This window comes from Lepidochelys olivacea (assembly GCF_965140295.1).
Source record: "Lepidochelys olivacea isolate rLepOli2 genome assembly, chromosome: 1".
Lineage (NCBI taxonomy): Eukaryota > Metazoa > Chordata > Testudines > Cheloniidae > Lepidochelys > Lepidochelys olivacea.
In genome coordinates, this window is record NC_140411.1 from 187,689,350 (window position 1) to 187,710,374 (window position 21,025).

Genomic DNA, 21,025 nt, shown 5'->3' on the forward strand with positions numbered 1-21,025 from the left:
GCTGAGAGTTCATGGGCAAATGTCCGGCACTACAACTCCCAGGAGGCAAAGCGCGTGCGTCCCGGATGCGCAGCCGCGATGGGACCCTCTGTGGGCTTGACAAGCGCGGCCATGTTTATGCGGGGCGCGCCCCTACCTTCCCCGCTGCGGCGGCGGCCATCTTTGTGCGGGGCGCTTTTCGCCCTCCGCTCCCGCGGCCTCTTTTTTTTTTTTTTTTTTTTTTTTCCCCCCCATCCCTGAATACGCCGGCGGCCCGATGGAACGTGGAGGGGCGGGCTGGGGGCGCGCAGGCGCAGTGAGCGGGCGGCGACTGCCCGCCGGGCTGCACAATGGGGCCGCTGGTGGCGTGGGCGCTGCGGGCGGCTGCCGTGTCCCAGTTCGCCCTCAGCCCGGGCAGCAGCGCCGCAGGTGAGAGGCTGCGAGCGGAGCGGGACGGGTGTCGCGTCCCTCCCAGCAGCACCAATCCCCCCCCCCTCCCCCGGCATGTGTCTCCCGCCCCCAGAGCCCCGGGACGCGCCCTGCTGTGCCCGCTGCCGCCTCCCGCTTTCTGGTCCCCTCCCGGGCCGTGCCTCCCCTGCGTCCCCAGTGCTCGCCGCCTGCCCAGGGCTCGGGCTGCTCCTTCGCCGCTCCGGGCCCCGGCGTCTCTGCCCGCGTCCCTTCCTGCCGGCGGGTCCCGCCTAGGTGCCGCCTTTGAGGCTGCCCCTTCCGTTTGGATCAGGCTGTGGCTGGTCACTGTGCCAGCCCCCCTCCGTCTCCTCGCAGCCCGCCGTGAACCCACCCACCCTGCTCAGCGCCCCGCGCCTGCCCCTAGCACGGGGAACTTACTCCTGGGGGGGGGGGGGTAGGAAACGTGCTGCAAACTCCGGCTGCTTGTAGCGCGTGTCCCTGGCTCGGGCTGTACAGATTAGCCCCCGTGGGACAGGTCTTGCCTGCCCTGAGATGGGGGTGTGGTTGGGTGAGGGTAGGTTGGTGTATGCGGTGTGCACAGCACCGGCAGGCAGAGGGCTGCGAGAGGCGGCCGTGTCCCCAGGGTGCCACTTAGCTAGTCTCAAGATACGTTTTAGAACAGAGGCGCCCATGAGGCAGTGGAAGGGGTACCCCAAAGACAGCCTTGTTTCTGTACACTCACTATTAGTCAGGCTCCGCATCCCTAGTTTTCTTGCACCTCTCATACCTGCCTGGGCTTTTTCAGAGATCCTGTTAAGTACTTCCTGATCATGTAAAATCACAATCTTGTTGCTCTAAACCAACTTGTCACAAAGGAAGAATTCAAACCAGGGTTTCTAGAAGCAGTTCTTTTGCTGGTGGAAAGAGGGGACTGGTTACCTGTGTTACTTAATTAGAATGTAACTGGCCTTTGGGACAGGGTCGTTTACTGTGTTATGTATGGCACCCATCAGGAATCTGTCTCTGGGTCTTTCTATAATACAGAAAAGTATTCTGTTTAGAGCCTCTGCACAGCACCTGAAGTCTCTCAGAATACTTTTGCAAACTATATAGAAATCAATCACTTCACCCACTGCTCATCTGAGGTGGAATATGGCAGTTGTTCAGCAGCATGCAATAACACTAAGGGAGCGTTAAGGACAGGAAGTGAATGCTACTATATCCAAATGAAGCTACTCTCCACTCTGGGGTCTGATTTATTAGTATAAAGTAGTTTAACTCAAAGCCAGAGACTTTTCCAGGCTCACCACTTCATGATGCCTCTCCTGGACTCCTATTTCCCTCTTAAGAGTTTTGCTGCTGTCCTTTATTGCAAGTAGCTTCAACCAGCTGGTGTAAAGAGCTTCTTCTCTGACCCTGGGTTTACTCTGGATCTCCCCACAGGAGCCTCCTTGTAGGTCTGTGTCTACTCTTTACCCTTATATCAGGCCTTAGCTCCCCAGACTTCTCTAAACAGGGTATGTCTGCCAGTCAACCCACTTTAGGCATCTCTGGAAAGACCTACCCTGACTCCTGATGTCTCATTCCTGAGAAAGCAGGTTCCCTCTTATATGAAGCCTCACTCCAGGCTACCATCCTGTGATGCCTGACCCCATGGCGCAACCACCAGCCAAATCCATACCCATCACCTGGGAGGTGGAAAACTAGGCACAGGTCGGGATGAGCCTCACTCCCCTTAAAAGGCTAGTCCACCTTGTGGCAGAGGTATTTTACAGTTATAGAAGGAGAGTAGCCTAGCTAGTGCAGAGTGCTGCTTCTTGAGATGGCTCTGTGCATGTTTACCAGTTGCTTAGAAGTAGTACTAGTAACGTACAGCACCTACATCGCACATGTCCCTTTATCTAGATGATTGGTTGAGTAAGGACAACGCCTTGACAAGAATCCAAGATTTGGTCTCTGGTACCTAGAAGAGTAAGGGGCAGACGTTACTGAGCTTTCTCTCTGCCCCCTCTCAGAAGAGGGTAAAAATCAAAGGAGAGCTGATTCATAGATTCCAAGGCCAGAAGGGACCATTGTGATCTTCTAGTCTGACCTCCTATACAGCACAGGCTATAGAACTTCCCCAAAATAATTCCTAGAGCAGATCTTTTAGAACAACGTCCAATCCTGATTTAAAAATTGTCAGTGATGGAGAATCCACCATGACCCCTGGTAAATCGTTCCAGTGGTTATTTTCTCTCACCCTTAAAAATTGATGTCTTATTTCTAGTCTGAATTTGTCTATCTTCAATTTCTAGCCATTAGATCATGTTATAACTAGGTAGCATGTGCAAGTAAAAATTCTTTCCTTTAAGCCACAGGTTCAAATCCAGCTCTCTCTAGCAGTGACCAGAGTCATTGCTACCTAATGCCTGTTCAGTGACTTATGTTAATTGAGTCTGTTCTTTCAGTCTGGATTGAGGAATCCACATTAAAAGAACCACTGTCATCTCTGGCACCCCCTTGCTGACAGTTTCAATGGAGAAGTCACGGATTGAATAAACATGGACCTTCAACTTCCTCTCACACCTACAGGCAGCACCACCATATAATGTGTTAGACACATGGATAAGAGTAGTACAGAAGTGGGCTGTGGTGTTTGACACACACCATTGCTGTCATCAGACCAGCTGGCTTTCATGGACTGGAAGGCCCATTCGTCTCCTGGTAGCTGCTGTGATAATATAATGGATGTATTATATTAAGTCTTTTTCTTCTTTCTTTCTTCCTTCCAGGTGCAAAATGGAAACATTTCATCGACCAGACTGACAGAGCAATGGAAGGCTACAGACCATGTATAAGGGAGAATTGCAGCTGCTACCAAAGGTGAGGGCATGCTTTCCTGGTTGCTTGGGGGGCCCTCTGGCACTAGAGGGAAAATACTCTTGCCATGCATGGATAGGTGGGGTGTAGCTGTGAAATGGCTGAGAGCTAAGCTATCAGACCTTCAACCAAGGAGGGAAAACTAGTTTTAAAGGAAACACTATTGATGTCCTTCCCAAAAAATTAGGTTTCAGAGTAGCAGCCATGTTAGTCTGTATCCGCAAAAAGAAAAGGAGTACTTGTGGCACATTTAAATTTGTTAGTCTCTAAGGTGCCACAAGTACTTCTTTTCTTTTTCCAAAGAATTAGTTGGTGGTTCATGCTGTTTCCTAGAGGAGGGATGTCCACACACAAAAGCTACCCTCTTAATTGTTCTCCTTGCTGGCAGCATCAGCAGTAAAGCAGGTGACTAACTGGACCGTAGTCTACTCTAAACTCTCCGTTTGCCCTCCGGCAGATGGCCCCTCCAGAGCAGGATTGCATCACTGGCTTCCTGTGCTTTAACAATCTTGTGGAAAAGGGATTTAGTCTCTGCCCATGTTTATCTGAAACCTCAAAACAGCACCACGTATTTAAATGAAGACAGCGGTGGGAAGAGCAGGAAGAGTCAAAATGTGCAGCCTACACTGTGGAGTACTTGGAAGACAAGAAAGCCATTAGAGTAAAGTTAGGAAACATGAGAACTGGGAATGTAATATCTTCCCTAATGTGTCTAATGAAAGGTGGTGTCTCTTCTTTCTCAGCATTAGGGAGCAGGACTTGGCTCCCTTTCAGGGAGGAATCTCCAAGGAGCTGCTGTCAGATGTGGTTAGCCGGAAGCTTGGGACACACTATCAGATCATCAAGAACAAGTTATATCGTGAGCATGACTGCATGTTCCCTGCTAGGTGAGAGCAAGGCAGAAAATCTCATCCATTCCACAGGGAAATAAAAAATTACTTCAGAACCAGCCATGTGACCACTTACTGAGTGGAAGAGTGTTTGACAGGACTGCATCCCACTGTGTGAGGGGAGATCTTGATGAAGCCGGCACTGGACTGAAATCTCCCCACTGCAATTAGTTGGACCAGGGGTTAGAAGAGGTTAGAGTCCCAGAGAAGGCTGGCTTAAATTTTTGTGGGGAGCAAGGTTGGCTGAAGGGGATATTTTTCATTGTTGCCTGGATCAAGGTTGGGTTGAGGGTCAGAGAGGGCTAGTGACTGTACCCAAGCTACCTTTATAGTGTGGGAGGATAATTTAGTGTTCTTTTGTTCAATGGAGTGAGAGGATCCAGAGGAAAGATTCTCATCCATTTCCCCTGCACTTGTACCCTCTATCATAGTGGCGTTCCTTTAGTGGAAAGAGTTGGATGCAGATGCCGTCATGGTCCATCAGTGCTGCTCTCAATTAACCAGGAGGGTTCACAGCAAAGCAGGATGGGTGAAAATCTTGGTTAAAAAAATTCATAAATGTATTTTTTGTTTTAAATCATGTTTTTTTTTAAAAATTGTCCAAGAGAAAAGTTTTTAATAGGAATAGTTTTAGCTTCTGAGACTGCAAACTTCTATGCATGTGCTTAACTTCAAGCATGTGAGTAATGGAAGTCAGTGGGACTATTTGTGTGACTAAAGTTTCTAAAGTTCTGTGCCCAAGTTTTTGCAGGCGAAGAGCCTCCATTTTCTATATTCTGTGGTTTTCTTTCTGTGTAGCAATTTTGTACAATATTAAAATCTCCTAGCAGCAACAACATTTTTTTAAAACCCAGCATTTATTATCTAGTTCATTGTACATATTAATATAAAGTTGCCATTGCACAAATTTTCAAATTAGTTTTACAGAATCTCAACGTGATTGAAAGAAAGTTTGTTTTAAAAAATAAAATGCATATGATTTAAATCAGTTAAATACATTGTCTTAATTTAAATCACTTCACCCTGCTACAAAGTGACCTGAAATGCTTGCTCTTGGCCCTTGCCAACCTAGAAAGCAACAGATGAGGGGTCCTTCCCTGCTTATGTGCTTGAGAGTAAAGGATTTGACAGAGGAATTGAACTGCAGCGTCTTCTGCTAGTGCACAGCCTACTGACCGAATCTTTCCACTTGGGGAGAAACCACTTTAACAGAGTTATCTTTTTCTCTTCTGATCTGTTGCATTATGTTTGTGGCTTCCTCAGTCACTCAATAGGTGAATAACTCTTCTGCGATGGATGCAAATGCTAAATAAGGGCTATCCCATTACATTTCCTATGGTTGGGTTAGGTCAGTCCGTGGATGGGAGATTCTAGTAAACACCCAGGCTCTTCAGTAAGTGGTATTAATGATGATTTGGTTGGTGCCATGCCACTTTTGAGTCACCATAGAGCCAGCTCCAGCCTGATGTCTTGCTTGAAATGTACTCTTTCAAATGAGTCATAAAACTAAGATTTTGACCACTTATCATAAACAATCCCCGGGCAGTTTTTTCTGCCAGAGTAGGAGTGTTTACCTTGCGTGATTATAATTACATTCTGCCTCTCTAGATTCCCCAGGCAGTTTCATTTGGATGCGGTAGTCTTGATTTCCTGTCCTAAGTAGCTGAGTAGTAGTGTGCGCTCTGAAACCGTTATTATGTTGCCTCCCTGAATTTCAATGGTGGGTGGAGTGATTGCTGTGTCTATTGCCTACAGATTGTATGCTTTGTTGAGTGGTTCTGGGGATTTTGGATGAAAGATACTATGTAAATGTTTATTATTAAGGCCCTACTTAACCTGCGATATTGCGGAAATTGCAAATTCTACAGTAGTAGGCTTCCACCACAGTTTTGACAGTCGGAGCTACACTGTATGTGAGGCTGACAGCAGGAGTCCCTGCTCTCAGCCCCAGGTGGCTGACAGTGGAAAATTGCAGAAAAATAATTTTACTTTTCTGCAATTTTCCATGGCTTGTCCACAACTCAGCTGCAATTTTTTGGCACTGTCTTTGTTTCTAACTAGCCCCAAACCTGGCCATCTCATACTTCAGCATTTGTGTCCTCCAGCTTTGTTCTCCCTTTTAGCTTTTCTTTTCTTTTCTTCTTCAGCTCTGCCCTTTCAGAACAATAACTGGTGGGGGAAGCGAAGGCCTGGTGACACTAAGCCTTTTGCTCATGGCTTTTGGTTGTTTGTCAATTCTCTGCAGATGTAATGGGGTTGAACATTTCATTCTGGAGATCATCGGCCGCCTCCCAGACATGGAGATGGTGATCAATGTGCGAGATTACCCCCAGGTCCCCAAGTGGATGAAGCCAGTCATTCCAGTATTCTCTTTCAGCAAGGTGAGAGACTGCAGGCATCTTTGTGGTAGTGGGGGACACTGTGACCTGCATTTCATGCTCTAGTTCATTGGAGCCACAAGAGTAAGAAGCTACACATTCCTTTCCTAATGGGACACAAGAATTTTTAAGGGAGTTGAGGGTTCTACCACAATGTATTTTCTTTTTCCAATGCACAAGGGCTCTGAGTCAAAATTACCCTTTTCTTTCAGATACAAAACCCAGAGTTGTTGGCTCTTCATATTTATAGACTTTCTCCTTCTAGCTCTCCAGTGCAAAGAATTAGAAATTTGTTGAAGGGAATGACTCCCAAACAAGCTCATACTCTAGATCAGTGTCTCATCTGTCCAACAGTGGGGTGATGCATACCACCACTGGATTTAGTGCCATTATCCCTGTGGTTCATTATTCTCTTTAGATCTTTGATAAAGTTATAGTTTGATTTTAAGATCACTGTTAAGGGAGCGGGCTTGTGGCCTCACTAAAAACTCAGTTCCTTTGAGTTAATTTGCATATTATAATCCTCTTGGTTAGTGGTCCAGAAAAGTAATGGTAGCTTTTTCTCATAGCTAAAGAGTGACACCAGTGAACTGTAGCCTCAGGATTACATCACAGCTGTGAAAAATTATGGGAGTTTATTGAAGTTCCTTCTTTATTTCAAGCGGAATGTGGCCAATGGAACCAGCTGCTCAGATACCAGTTGGGGGTGCAGTACAAATGCGTCTACAGAGCCATTGGGGAAGTGCTGATAGGCTGTTGGATGCTCAATTCTGATAAGGGCCATTTGACCAGTGAAGTTAAGTGGTATCACTTAAGGGATTATGTCCTTATGGTGACTTGTAGGCACAGGCACCAACTTTCCTTGGCGCCAGTGGGTGCTTGTGCCCTGGCCCCATCCCGACTCCGCCCCTTCCCTGTCCCTATTGGACTCCTCCCCAAATCCCTGGCCCCGCCTCTTCCCCGAGTGCGCTGTTTTCCTCCTCCTCCCCCCTCCCTCCCAGCGCTTGCTGCGCGAAACAGCTGTTATGCGGCGCAAGTGGTGGGAGGGAGGAGAAGCAGGACGTGGCGGTGCGCTCAGGAGAGGAGTCAGAGGTGAGTTGGGGTGAGGGGGCGGGGCAGGGAGCTGCCAATGGGTGCAGAGCACCCACCAATTTTTCTCCCTGGGTGCTCTAGCCCCGGAGCACCCACGGAATTGGTGTCTATGCGTAGGATGATCCCTAGGAAGTCTGAAGTGAATTAAAGAGAAGCCATGAGCAGCCTAGATGGCAAAGTGTTGCAGGAAATGATCATAACAGTCCTGCCTATTTTATGAACAATAATAACATTTGTAGCTATACATAATACATATCTTTTTAAAAAGGTAATCAAAGCCATGCTTCAGGGTATTCACTGATCATGCTAGTAGTCAGAAAGAATATTTTTTCTCCATGTAGAGCATTGCACAACTAATCTGGTGCATTATGGGTTTTTCTTCCCCTTCCTCTGTAGCATCGGGTATTAGACATGGCCAGAGGCAGGATACCGGGTTTGATTGTTCAGCAAATCACATAGCACCTCTTTCCCCTTCACATACATATACACACACAAAACCAGCCTCTTTATTTGTTGGGCATGTGGCCTCCCAGTACTACAAGGACAGCATTGCTACGTTGCCAGTAGGATGGGCGGTAGGTGAGGGCAATACACTGAGAAACAGAATCTAAGCTTGGTTCTGCTCCCCTGGATAAACCTGCAATCCATGCTCCACATCTGTGAGGGCATTTGACTGAAACATTTCCCCAAAGTAAAATGTTACAGATTGTTGGAAACCAGAAGAAGTTCAGACAAGTCACAAGAATGGCTTGTTTAACACCAGCTGGGCAGGAAGCTTATGTTCAGGCTAGTCACAAGGAATCATCCTTGTCATGTGTACTGGCTAAATACCTTTGTGTGTTTATTTTGTTTTCTTAAACAAAACTCAGCTGCTCCTCTTCTTAACAGTGAGCGTGAAACTTGGTTAAATGCATGGCCACATGTGTACCTGCTGATTTTCTTGTTTTTAAGACTTCCGAGTACCATGATATCATGTATCCTGCCTGGACGTTTTGGGAAGGGGGACCAGCTGTTTGGCCAATTTACCCCACAGGTCTTGGGCGCTGGGACTTAATGAGAGAGGACCTCCGAAGGTATGTTTCAGGAGAGAGGAGTTTTTTACATAGAAAAGAAACAGCTCAGCATAACTACGCAAGAGAACCTCCTAGCATTGATGCAACATGGTGACAATAACTTCTAAGCCTCTTAGGTCTATTTTCCTGAAGCCAAATCACCTTGTGCTCAGAGGGCTGTTTTTACACAGGAGAAGAGACAGGACTTCTCTAAGGCAGTAGCTCTCAACCTTTCCAGATTACTGTACCTCTTCATAAGTCTGATTTGTCTTGAGTACCCCCAAGCTTCTCCTCACTTAAAAATGGTTTGCTTGCAAATTGTTTAATTTCTCATTTTTACAATATAATTATAAAATAAATCAATTAAATATAAATATTGTACTTACATTTCAGTGTACAATATATAGAGCAGTATAAACAAATCATCTGTATGAAATTTTAGTTTGCACTGACTTTGCTAATGCTTTTTATGTAGCCTGTTGTAAAACTAGGAAAATATCTAGATGAGTTGATGTACCCCCGAAAGACCTCTGTATATCCCCAGGGGTACGTGTACCCCTAGTTGAGAACCACTGATCTAAGGGTATGTCTGAACTGCAATTAAAAACCCATGGCTGGCCTGTGCTAGCTGACTCGGGCTTGTGGGACTCGGGTTGTAGGGCTGTTTAATTGTAGTGTAGACATCCAGGCTTGCAGTTTAATTGCAATGTAGACATCCCTGTGAGCTTCCCAGCACTCGGGCTGCAGCCTGAGCCAGAATGTGTACACCGCAGTTAAACAGCCCCACAGCGCCAGCCCCAGGGGCCTGAATCAGTTGGCATGGGCCAGCCGTGGGTGTGTGATTGTAGTGTAGACATACCGTAGGGGACCAGAGTCACTGACTAGTAAGACAGGAGAAGTTTGTGAGAGAGTATTTTTCATGTGGCCATAATATTCTTTTGTCAGTCTAAGGGTTGGTCTCCCTCAGAGAGCAGCTGTTAGGTCTGGTCTACACTACAGAGTTAGGTCAACGTAAGGCAGCTTACATCGACTTAACTCTGTAAGCATCCATACTAAAATGTCAGTCCCACCGATGTAACTCGTCCACTACACCGACTTAACTGCACCTCTGCAAGATGTGTAATGCTTAGGTCGATGTAGTCAGGTTGACTCAGTGTAGACACTGTGTTGCTTACATCAACTGTTGCTGCCTTTCAGAAGCTATCCCACAATGCCCCACACTGGCAGTTAAATTGGTGTAAGCACTCCTGGTGAGGACACGTACCACTGACACAAGGAGCGCAATGTGGATCTGCAAAAGTGATTCAATTGCTGCAGTGGCTGTATGTAGACATAACCTTGATCAATTTAATTTTGTAGTGTAGGTGAAGCAAATATAGGGGAAAGTGAGCAAATATAGGAATGCTATGGGAAGCAAAGCATTTTGAAGCAAAGATCTGCTAGCAACAGACCCCAAAGTTAAATGTTTTCCTGCTTGAATTCCTAAGGCAATAATTGAGGCCCAAAATACAGGTTTAAAAAAAATTGTGGAGGAGCATTAAAAAAAAAAAATCATTCTTTCTCGAGCACAGAACTACACCAGGCACCTAATGGTAAGATTTCTTAAAAATAACTCTCCACCTTAAAAAATGTACAATCCGATCCATGCACGCAGATCCTCCGACCCATATGGAGCTCCAGTGACTTCACTGGGCCTCCATGCACGTGCAAAGGTCTACCTGCACAGAGCTGATTGCAGGAGTGGGACCTATGTTTTAGACAAGACACAAGTGAGAGCAACAAACAGTGGGGAAAGGATTGGGGAAGAAAGGACAAGGGTTACAAAAACTAATCCTGTGGGATAACAATTCTGACATGCACGTGTTTTGGTGGATGTGTGAATGTACACATGAGAGACACATGATATTTAAACTTTCTTTTTATTTTGTTTTTCTAATGGTTCAATTATTTGTTTAAATTTAAAGTGAAAGTTGTTTGTGCAAACATTAGCCTGCAAAGTTAGGCACTTAACAGTGTTTTGCATGTACAAGAGAAGTAGAAAGTGACAATGCCTGGAAACTGCCCATTTGATATGCATGATCTGTGCTCAGTGAAATGCAAAAAAAGAAAAGCAGCAGCATAAGTAGTGAAATGTGAACTGGAGTTTTAAAATGATTTAAGTTTCAATAATTCACAGTGTTACTGATAACACAGGAAAGAGTTTGTTTTTGTGTGTATAGATTGATATCTTGACAGTGTCCCTATAACATCTTGGCTAGAGAGCTACCATCTGTGGTAAAAGCCTATTTTGTTGGACTTAGCTGAGATGTTTTTCTGCTCTAATGAAAGAATTGGTTCCCATCAAACCTCAAGAATAATGAAATGTGACTATACTGCAGAAACTGATGACACTTTTTCCTGCTTGTGTTAAATTATTTATTACCACATATTAAAAAATGTTTTTAGATCTGCAGAAAAATGGCCGTGGAAGAAAAAAATCTCCAAAGGATATTTTCGAGGATCCAGGTGAGTGTATTTTCCAACTCCAGGTATTCTGGCAATATAGGCTGCTAACAGGTGCCAGTTTAATGAAGTACAAAATAAGGCTGAGGAAAATATGCACTAGTTTTTTATTTCTGGGGATCTTTAAGTACTACTTGACACAGCAGTTGCCATTTAAAAAGCAGTATGTGCAGTGCCGTGACATTTCCTGTGCTAAGTGTAGGCGATATTGCAAAGACCATGCCAAAGGGAAACATTTGCTGTGCAGCACTAATGCTTTGTTCCACCCTCACCCCACCACGTAGCCTTGGCTATTTCTGTCCACTTCATGAAGAAAAGTACCTGACAGAGTTTGGTCCAATCACTAGTTTCTGTTTCAGTCAGCAACAAAGCACAATAAGTTTGGCTTGAGGAGCAGTAGTGGAGCTGCATGGGGGTGCATTTAGGGGTAGGTCAGCACTGCAGCTGGAAGCGACTTGCCCTAGCATGCTAAAAAATAGCAGTGGTGGACATTGTGGCACTAGTGGAGGCTTGGGCTAGCCACCCAAGCTCAGACCCACTCTACTCCCTGGATATAAGCTCAGGTGGCGAGTGTGAGCCTCAACCATTGCCGCAGCATCCACACAGCTACTTATTAGTGTGCTGGCACAAACCCCGCTAGCCTGCATCCGTCGACCTGGGCTGGGAGGCTTGCTCCCAGCTGCAGTGCCTTACGGTGTCAGCTGTCTGGACTTGGGAAATTTTCTCTCTCTAAGTACTAACCAAAAAATGTAACCAAAATATGTTTCTAAAAAGCAAATAGGGTGCACCCCCTTGTACAATATCCTCTCAGCTCATGTGCTAAGCATTAGCTGTCATTTGCAACTAATTTAGTGTAATAAGACATACATATAACAATAGCGGTGATGGGTGTGCTATGAAGAGTTCAGCTGTTTTAGTTCTTAATAAATGATTTAAATAGGGACTCTTTGTTCTGTATTTCGCTTCCCTTGCAATGGGAACTTCAGCTACTTTGATATGCATTGGGAGGTTTGTCTGGTATCCTCATAGCTCCTTTTTGGGCATCTGTATGCTTTATTTTGTAATTCTCTGCAGCAGTGCACTTCAGGGAATCATCAGGTATCCTTACAGCAATGATACCTGGATGCGGGGGAGTAAGGAAGAAGACTATTTTTTCCTATTTATAGGTTGTGCATTTAAGGAAACAGACTTTTAAAATGTGCGACTATCAATAGTGTATTCAGGAGACAAAGAGACTGAAGATTTCATTCAGGTCACACCCATGTAAATTTTTCTCCTAACAAAGGGCCTAATCCTAAAAGATGCTAATCATCTCTTAACTTCATGATTTAGATATAAATTGAGAGTAATCAGCACCTCTCAGGATCAGGCGCGAAGAGAATATAGCTCTTTTGGTGGTTTGTTCTGAATAATGTCTGAAGAATATACCACTTAAAACTAAATGGGATACGGGAATATCACTTAGTTATTCCATTGCATGAACCCCTTTCCCCCATTATGTCCTCCTACAGATATTGTGAGCAGCATTTAGCAATATTGCCTTCAGGCCACACAAGAACCAGTCTGTTAGAGACCAGGAGGTATTTCTGTCTTGAATCCCATTGTTTGTTGGCTGTCATGCAGACATGCAGCTTAGGAGACCTGCAGAATGGCATTGACTGATTTGAATGTTGTTTCTGTTGCAGAACAAGTCCTGAGAGGGATCCCCTCATTGTTCTGTCTCGAGAGAACCCAGAACTCGTCGATGCTGAGTACACTAAAAACCAGGCCTGGAAATCTGAAAAAGTAACCACTAACGAGCCAACCGCATAAGCAGCTTAGGAAGCAATAGTTTAAAAAGGGCAATTTCAAGTGTTTTATGTAAATGTTGCTTCTTACGAGACTGGTGATAATACTGGTGGGGGTGGGGGAGGCTGTGTCACTAGTTAAGCCATTTCTAAGTCAGGCATTCAAATTATTGCCATCTGATGACTGTATCTATCTAATGTAGTTACCGGCACTTGCATGGCCCCATCACTGCAGTCTCTGAGGAGCTCACAAGTATTTAAAAATAAGTAGCAAGCCCCTCCTTCCCCTCCCTCCCCCCAGGATAAGTAACTCGAGGAGTTTCTTTTTGTGTGTGTGTGAGTGAGAGAGAGAGAAAAGAGGTTCTTAAGGGAAAGTGGCATCACAGAGATGAGTTTTCCATGTAGAGCTGAATGCTGTGAGAGCCAGGGTCATTCCTATCTCTTTCAGGTGTGACTCCCATAGCGTAACACAAGTCCTATGAAGTTCTGTTTCCAGCATTTATGAACCTTCCCCTGGTGGTCGATAGTTTCATTGTTGTGGTGGATCGAAGTTGTTGTGGGAGCTCAGAGTCAAAGAGGGAGAGAGGCTCTCACAGGTAGTAATGGTCAATCCAACAGAGGGCTTTAAATAGCAGGGAAAGGACCTTGAAGTGAATTCTGCATGCACTCCGTACTGAATATAGAGAGTGGAGCACTGGAGGGATGTGGTCAGGGTGACCTGTGATGCTACTGGTGTTTTATCCCAGTTAGAGCTTTCTCAGGGTGGGTGGCTTCAGTCCTAGAGTTGCAATAACCAAGCCAGGAGGTTATGAATTCATGGATTGCTGTAGCCCAGTCTGTGTTTCATGGACTAGCGCACACTCTTCTTTTTATCTTTTGCCCTTGTGGTTATTTGAGCATCTAGTAGCCTTAACCTGTCCAAATGAACCCCAAAGCTAGAGACTGACTGAACAAATTGAGGGCAGATGCCCTCAATAATGGGGGAAGCAAGTTCTTTGAAGTGCTTCCCTCTTCTACTAGCATTAGCTCATTCTTCCCCGGGTTTGGCTTTAGCCAACTGTCCTTTTTCCAGGTGCTGCTTTTGGCTAGGCATTGAGAAATCTGGGAGACTGTGCTGCTCACGTTTGATATAGAGTTGGGTGCTGTCATCTGGAAATGGCTGGCACTTCAGCCCGGGTTGCCTGACCTGCTCCCCCAAAGGCTTCATATATGTGCTGAACAATAGTTGGGGGGGGGAGGGGGGATAGAGCCTCGTGGGACTCCACACATGAGGGCTGTGGAGGAACTGTTGCCCATAACAACCTTCTGCGGTTCTGAGAAGAAAAATCTGACCCGCTAAGGGCATTTTGCCCCTGCAGCTTCTAGGAAGCTGGACTGAGGTATTTCATTATCAGTGAGGAAAATTCTTGTCAGTTTGCAAAGACAGTCACTTAGATTCAGATTGTGGTAGCAGAGCAGGCTCTTTAGGGGACAGTTTAAGCCATTGTTGTTCACTGAGGTTTTAGACCTGTGGGAGAAGCAACCAGAGACAGTAGCAAAGATTATTTTGGCCTCCATGATGGAGGGTTTGTGTCTGCTGCCAGTCTGCTGAGGATGAGGGTCTGGGTGTCAGTGACCAACATAGCTTTGTGCTATCTGCATCTGCTCAGGAGGTTGCAACCCTTCCTCTGTGATGGGGGAAGCTCTCACTGCGGCCGACTGTTAACTCTTCTGTGGACAAGTTGCAGGTTTTTTGACAGTTCCTTGCATTAACCAACAACACTTTCCCCCAGCGCTACTAAGTTAAAAGTTCCAGTGCACACAGAGATGAGGAAGATGAATTGCTAAAGCCTAACCCTCTTTATAGTCATTAAGTAAGAGACTTGTTCTTAGAATGTTTTTTAACGTACAGAGACTATATCTTAGGTAAAGACGAGAGAGTCCCCCAAAGATGCTAATGCAGTTAGAAGCCAGATTGGGTGGGTTTTCCCATGAGCAGGGAGACTTTTGAAACTTCAGCCTTATTTATGGTTTGTTGAAAAAGAAGCCTCATACAAAATGTGATCAGAAAATAAACTGTATTGAATTAATTTTTTTAAGTGTCTTTTTCTTGAAGGACACTCTCGGGAAACCACCTGCGAAGGAAATTCCTCTGGTCGATCACTGCAAATACAAGTGAGGTTTTGTTCAGTAAATATGTTCAGGAGCTGCTGAAATCTTGTCTGATTGTTAGTGTTGCTAGGCTTGTTTGTTTTAATGCATTATTTTCTTTTTAAGGCCCCAATCCTGGAACTGAATCCATGGAGGCAGTCAGATCTCTGCACCTACATGGAGTCAGTTGAAGGTTTGGGAGAGCTTAGTTTGGCCTCTTTAAATGCCAGTGTCAGGAGACTACCAAGTCTGGAATGTAAAGAGAACTGAAGGGCTCTGTGGAAACTAACTACAAAAGCCTCCCTTAAACCAAAACGTTTAAAATTAAGCGTGTCCTTTTTACTTCCCTACCAAACCTTGAGTTCAGGGTTCTCTACAGTTGTTTATATCGCTAACTACCATGGCATAAGAAATGCAGCTCTTGGTCTGGTATGGGACTCAGTGATGCTATAAAATGTAAACAGGGAAATAAGGAACCTGAAATCTGACCTTGGCAGGTGAAGTGTCTCTGTTCTCACTTTCTCACTAGTTCTTACATCAGAGGCAGGGGGGACAGAATATGCAGACTTGTTAGCCAGAGCCTAGTCTCTCCACACACATTTTTCATTTGAGGTGAGGGCACTTAGCATTTCAGATTTTAAAAAGCAGTCAAAGTTTCAAAAAAGTGATTTAAAAAAATCCTGAGTTAGTGGATGGGGAATACCAATACAAAATCAAATGTCTTTGCTTCTCTTTTTACAGATACCTGTTTAATTTCCGGGGGGTAGCAGCCAGTTTCCGCTTCAAACACCTCTTCTTGTGTGGCTCATTAGTCTTTCATGTAGGGGAAGAGTGGCTGGAGTTCTTCTACCCACAGCTGAAGCCTTGGGTACATTACATCCCAGTCAAACCAGACCTCTCTGATGTCAGGTAGGAACTACAGGTGATTTTTTGGAATGACTCAATGATCCCAAGTGTGTTATACAGATTATTTCATGCAGTAGGCTGTATGCTACCCATGCTACGCAATGTATGATCAGGCTTGGGTTATACTGACAAATACCAACGCTCTGTCTCGTATTCAGTGCACCAAAGGTAGAAAGAACATCATGTGACATTTGCTGATCCTGTAGAGAGAGGGGGATGTATACATGTCATTCTCCTTTCTTTGTAAAAGAAACAAAATTCTCAGTGCATATTAGTCATACAGGAAATAGTTTAGAGCCATAGACATGTAGAGGGAGAATATATTAGGCTCATTAGAGAGACACAATAAATGTTGACATTATTCTAATGTAAGTTTGATTATTGAAGGTATTTTTGATTATGCCTTACCTTTTTAGTAATAATATCTATTCTGAGATCTGGGCCAGATCTGGTGTGTCCGATGTTCAGCACACCTTGAACCAAAAGGTTAGAAGTGAAAATTGAGACAAACCCTCAGCATTTCTGACTTACAAAGTAAAAAGGAGAGCAGTCATCTTAGTCGTTAATGGTTCCAAATATTCGTCAGCTGCCAGAATTCAGGACTTCCCCCCCAAGACTGGTATGAAAGTAGCAGCACCAATCACGTTTGGCTTTAGAATCCCCAAATCTAGTTCTACCACAACACACTAGCTGGGTGTGTGGTATTCTGCACTGAGCCAATACTTAGTTGCAATTTTTCTTTTTCCTTTTAGGGAGCTGTTGCAGTTTGTGAAGGAAAATGATGATGTAGCACAAGAAATTTCAGAGAGGTAAATTGTGTATTCTTTCTGACTGTCAAACACCTGTCCTCCAATACTCTTTGTACCGTACAACATTCAAAAGAGAGACCTGTCAAGGACAGCCTGGTGATAACAGCGCACAATGTATCTATCTTCAGCAGTTAAAGCAGGGAGAGTGACGAGCTCAGGGTACTTATACCAGGACAACAGAACTCTTCACCTTTAGGCCTCTTGTTCAAATCTGATCCATGTCAGTAGTCCCTCAAAGAGGTACTAACTTTTGTTCATGGTACGAAATAAGTTAGCCCCAGTGAACAAATGTCCATTTCACAGAAATGCTGCCACCACCACTGGGAGTAAATGTCAAACAGGGCTGATTGGTGGGGCAATGTAGGGGAAGCTTGCAGTGCCACTCCCTAGGCTGTACCTGTCTTGTGAATAATTAGTTATCAGAGCTGCTAGTGGTAATGAAAGGTGTCACATTAACATTAATAATAAACAGTATATTTCACTGTACATCCAAATTCTCATATTTCCCCATTTAAAAAAAAAATCTGGGAAAATTGATATAAAAAAGCTAAATCCAAGGATTTTCATTTTACAAGAACAAAGTTTGACTTTGGGCTGTCACTTTATTTTTGTTTGCCTCCAGGGGGCACCAGTTCATCATGGACCACTTGCAGATGAAGGATGTCTCTTGTTACTGGGAGACTTTGCTGACTGAATACTCTAAAGCCCTGACTTACAAAGTTAAGAGGAGGAAAAACTATGATGAGATGGTCTCCAAACACTTGAAAACAGAACTTTAAAACCAGTGTGGTTCTCTTTCCAGTTCAAGGCTTGGGACTGGTGGTCACTGAAAATCGAAAGACTGGTGTATCTTCTGTTACTCTTTGTCCCTTAGATTTATTATCTCATACTCTAAAGCAGTGGTTCTCAACCGGGGTCTGCGGACTATGTCTAAAGGGTCCGTGAAAGACTTAGACTGAAAACTGACTGAACAGAATTCAACTATATGTACAGACAATACATTTCCAAGGGGGTCCATGCCTCCATTTGAAATTTTCAAAGGGATCTGCGAATGAAAAAAGGTTGAAAACCACTGCTGTAAAGCTACAGCAAGCAGCATTATTGTTACTTTAAAACAGTTCCTGAGCAATGAGACTGAATCACACTAGCTAGACCCAAAACTTTTGGAGAACATATATAATCAATGAGGCAGTTGAGTCTAGTGCTTAGAGCAGGGAACTGTCAATCAAGACTCCTGGGTTCTGTTACCACCCCAATCTCTAACTCACTATGAGCCTGATCCAAAGTCCATTGTGGTAATTGGGAGTCGTCAGGGCCTGGGGCATGATCCAAAGCCCACTACGTGACCTATTTAAATCCTCTTTGCCTCCCTCCATGTAGGTATACTCCTACTGGGGGCAAATTGGCAATGTTATTGTGATTGTGTGATGGCAGTTGGGGTATAGGTGTTTCCTGTCAGCAGCCGTGGTTGGGGTTTTAGGTTACCTTTATGGGTAGCTTAGGGTTGTTGTTTTTTTTAAGTCTGTAAAGCACTCAGATGTTAACACCATGTTGGACACTAAAAAATACCTTTGGACAGCAAAGCTACCTACTTCACAGAGGGGTTTTGATGATGAATGAATGTTTTTAAAGTGCTCTGTGATCCTGAGATGAGAGGTGCAATCATAATGTACAGTGTTCTCTGCCTGTGCAACCCAAAGGGGCATGCCTCCTGTCCCTTGCATTTGCTCTAAATAATCTCAAGGCCTTGCATAACCACCTGTCTTTTGACCAAGGATAGCTGGATGTAGGTTTTAGTCTGTGCATTCTTTTGGATGCTTTTACCTTACGTTTTAAAAATTGGGTATCTTCTCCATGTAAGCTGTGAACTGTCCGTCTCTGTGAGTTGAGACTCTGTCTTCTAGACCATGTGGCTGTGTTAACAGTACCAGCTTGCCTGATTTTCAGCACATTGGCTTTGAATATGAAAGGTCGGATGTCACTGGAACACTTCTTTTTGCAGCTTTCAACATGGCTCCTTAGTTGTGTGGTGGGCTCACTGCAGAATGAAGTAAAGTGCTAAGACTGTCTGAAAGCACAACAGCGTAAGCATCTGCTTGGAGTCTCACTCTTTTGAGGTTTTTGCATCTTATGTAAGTACTGCAACTCGGCTGGCCATGTTCTACGTAGATAACTGGTGGGGTGGGGAGAGGGAACAGAGGGGAGATGGAGGCAACTACTTACCCCCTACTCCTCCTTTGTCAACTGAATCAGAGGAATAGAAAAAGCCATGACCTGATTTTTCTGACTTCTGGCAGATTGGGGTGCTGCAGAGTTCTCACACACAAACACACCCCAACATCAGGCCCCAGTACAGAGCAAGGAGGACTAGACATGACAGGCAAACATCAATTTCTAGTGCAGAGCACCAATTACAGGACCACTGGCTGGGCTGACCCAGCATGTAAAAGAGTTAAATTAGAAAATGAATAACTTGGAGTCAGAACTGTGTAATATTGGAAGACTTTTTAATAAAAGCTTGAATGACAGGTTTTAATGAGGTGATGGAATTATCTGAAATGATACAACAGATTTATCTACTGTATCTTTAAACCCTTTTTGTTTTTAATGAAGTGCTTTTGGATTAAAAACAAAAAATCAACAACCCTTTTTACTGGCTGAATTATTTCTCAATCAAAAGAATGATTCTCTCATAATAAAGGAACTGGACAGTCAACAGCTGTTCTACCCAACAGGATGTAGCAATAATACATTCCTTACCATTTGTTCTCTTTAGGGAGACTATTTAGAGGAATTGCATAGCTCATGGGAATGGGATTGATAAGTGGAGCCTTTCACATCTAAAGCTATATCTATACTTAAGGGAGCATGTAGAGTACACGCACTACACGGGTTGCTGAATGCTACAGTGAAAGTCAGGCTGTGTCCACCTTTTGTCATTGTGGTGTGTAGCTACCCGTGACTGGAAAGGCTCAGAGAGCAGGAAGGCAGCAGGGCATTACACTGGTAAAAATAGTGTGAACATGGAAGGCACTGTTTGGGTGTGTAGAGAACCGTGTAGTGTATATACCCTGGGAGTTCAGGCATGGAGGGCACTCTGCTCACGTAAGCCATGTCTCACCGTCTGCACTGCTATTTATACCCATGTTAGCTGGGCGTACAGTGTCTGTACTCTACACATCACCATAAGTGTGGATGTACCTTACGTCACTAGTTCAAATCTTGTCCAAAATTGGTAGAGATTTGGTAAGAATTGTTACCATCCGATAGCTGTTCAGTGGCCCATGTGAAATAATTTAGGGAACTGAGTTCATTTCCTTGTAGGCAGGCAGACATATCACTAAACCAGGTGTGACTAATTGGCCCCCTTGCTGCCCATCTCAGTAGAAAAGCCAAAGATTGCGTTGGCAGGAGACTGGAGTCCCATCTCCACCCTAGGGGTGGTTTCTCCCTCCAGAGTAACATTTGTAACACATTCTTGGGGCAGTGTGTTAAAACTGCCCTATTCTGTGAGTATATCATTTGTAATGCAGCTGTAGTTTAGGAGCCCTAGTTAAGGACCAGGATCTTATTGTGATAGGCAGTGTACAAATGCAATAAAAAGACAGTGTCTGCCTGAGAGAGCTTACAATCTAAGACAAGAGACAACCGGTGAATAAGACAGATGGGGGAGCCCAAGGAAACAGTGAGCCAATACTGGTAAGTATGATAAGCAGAGGTCTCAGCACACCAGCTGGCTAACTTGTCAAGTTGGTTGTGGGCATCATGGCAAAGGGGAGCTTTAAGGAGGGATTTGAAGGAGAACAAGGAGTTATCTTTACAGGTGTTTAAGGGGAGCTCCTCCCAAGCTTGAGGGACAGCATGGGAGAGAACATGAAGGTGCATTTTTTTTAAAACCAACAAGTGGGTGATGAAGGCTGGCATCATTAGCAATGCAGAGGCAGGAGCCAACTCAACAGCGTATATCATAGGTAGGGTGAGGATAGGCTGGGAAGGGCTCTGAAAGTGAAGGTATGTAGTTTGTGCTCCATGAGCTGGAGAAGGGTGAGTCAATGGAGGGACAGAAAAGGATGATGTAGTCAAAGCAATGAGCCAGGCAAATTCTCTTTTCCAGTTGCATTTTGAATGGGTATAAGCAGCAAGACTTCTGTCTCTAGAGCATCAGCACTAATTTTCCAGTCAGAATTTAAAAAGACGAAAAAAAGTATGAACTCTAAAGTACACAAGGAC

The 21,025-nt window shown here is 44.6% G+C and overlaps 1 protein-coding gene across 1 annotated transcript; it reads left to right on the forward strand.

Moving 5' to 3' along the window:
* The first annotated feature begins 273 nt into the window (after window positions 1-273).
* Window positions 274-19,411, forward strand: POGLUT1 (protein O-glucosyltransferase 1). The gene is made up of 11 exons (XM_084616750.1): window positions 274-408; window positions 3,162-3,252; window positions 3,993-4,136; window positions 6,385-6,520; window positions 8,561-8,682; window positions 11,107-11,166; window positions 12,849-12,948; window positions 15,046-15,104; window positions 15,822-15,989; window positions 16,739-16,795; window positions 17,418-19,411. Exons 1-11 carry the CDS (start codon window positions 330-332, stop codon window positions 17,572-17,574), a joined length of 1,173 nt encoding a protein of 390 aa, XP_084472876.1. The 5' UTR covers window positions 274-329; the 3' UTR covers window positions 17,575-19,411.
* The last annotated feature ends 1,614 nt before the right edge of the window (window positions 19,412-21,025 follow it).

Excerpts from the sequence above, each read along its gene's own strand:
- POGLUT1 (XM_084616750.1), top strand. The coding sequence starts at position 330 with ATGGGGCCGCTGGTGGCGTGGGCGCTGCGGGCGGCTGCCGTGTCCCAG. Across the intron at positions 4,137-6,384 it reads GACTGCATGTTCCCTGCTAG|ATGTAATGGGGTTGAACATT; the intron begins GTGAGAGCAAGG and ends AATTCTCTGCAG. Across the intron at positions 15,105-15,821 it reads GTCGATCACTGCAAATACAA|ATACCTGTTTAATTTCCGGG; the intron begins GTGAGGTTTTGT and ends CTCTTTTTACAG.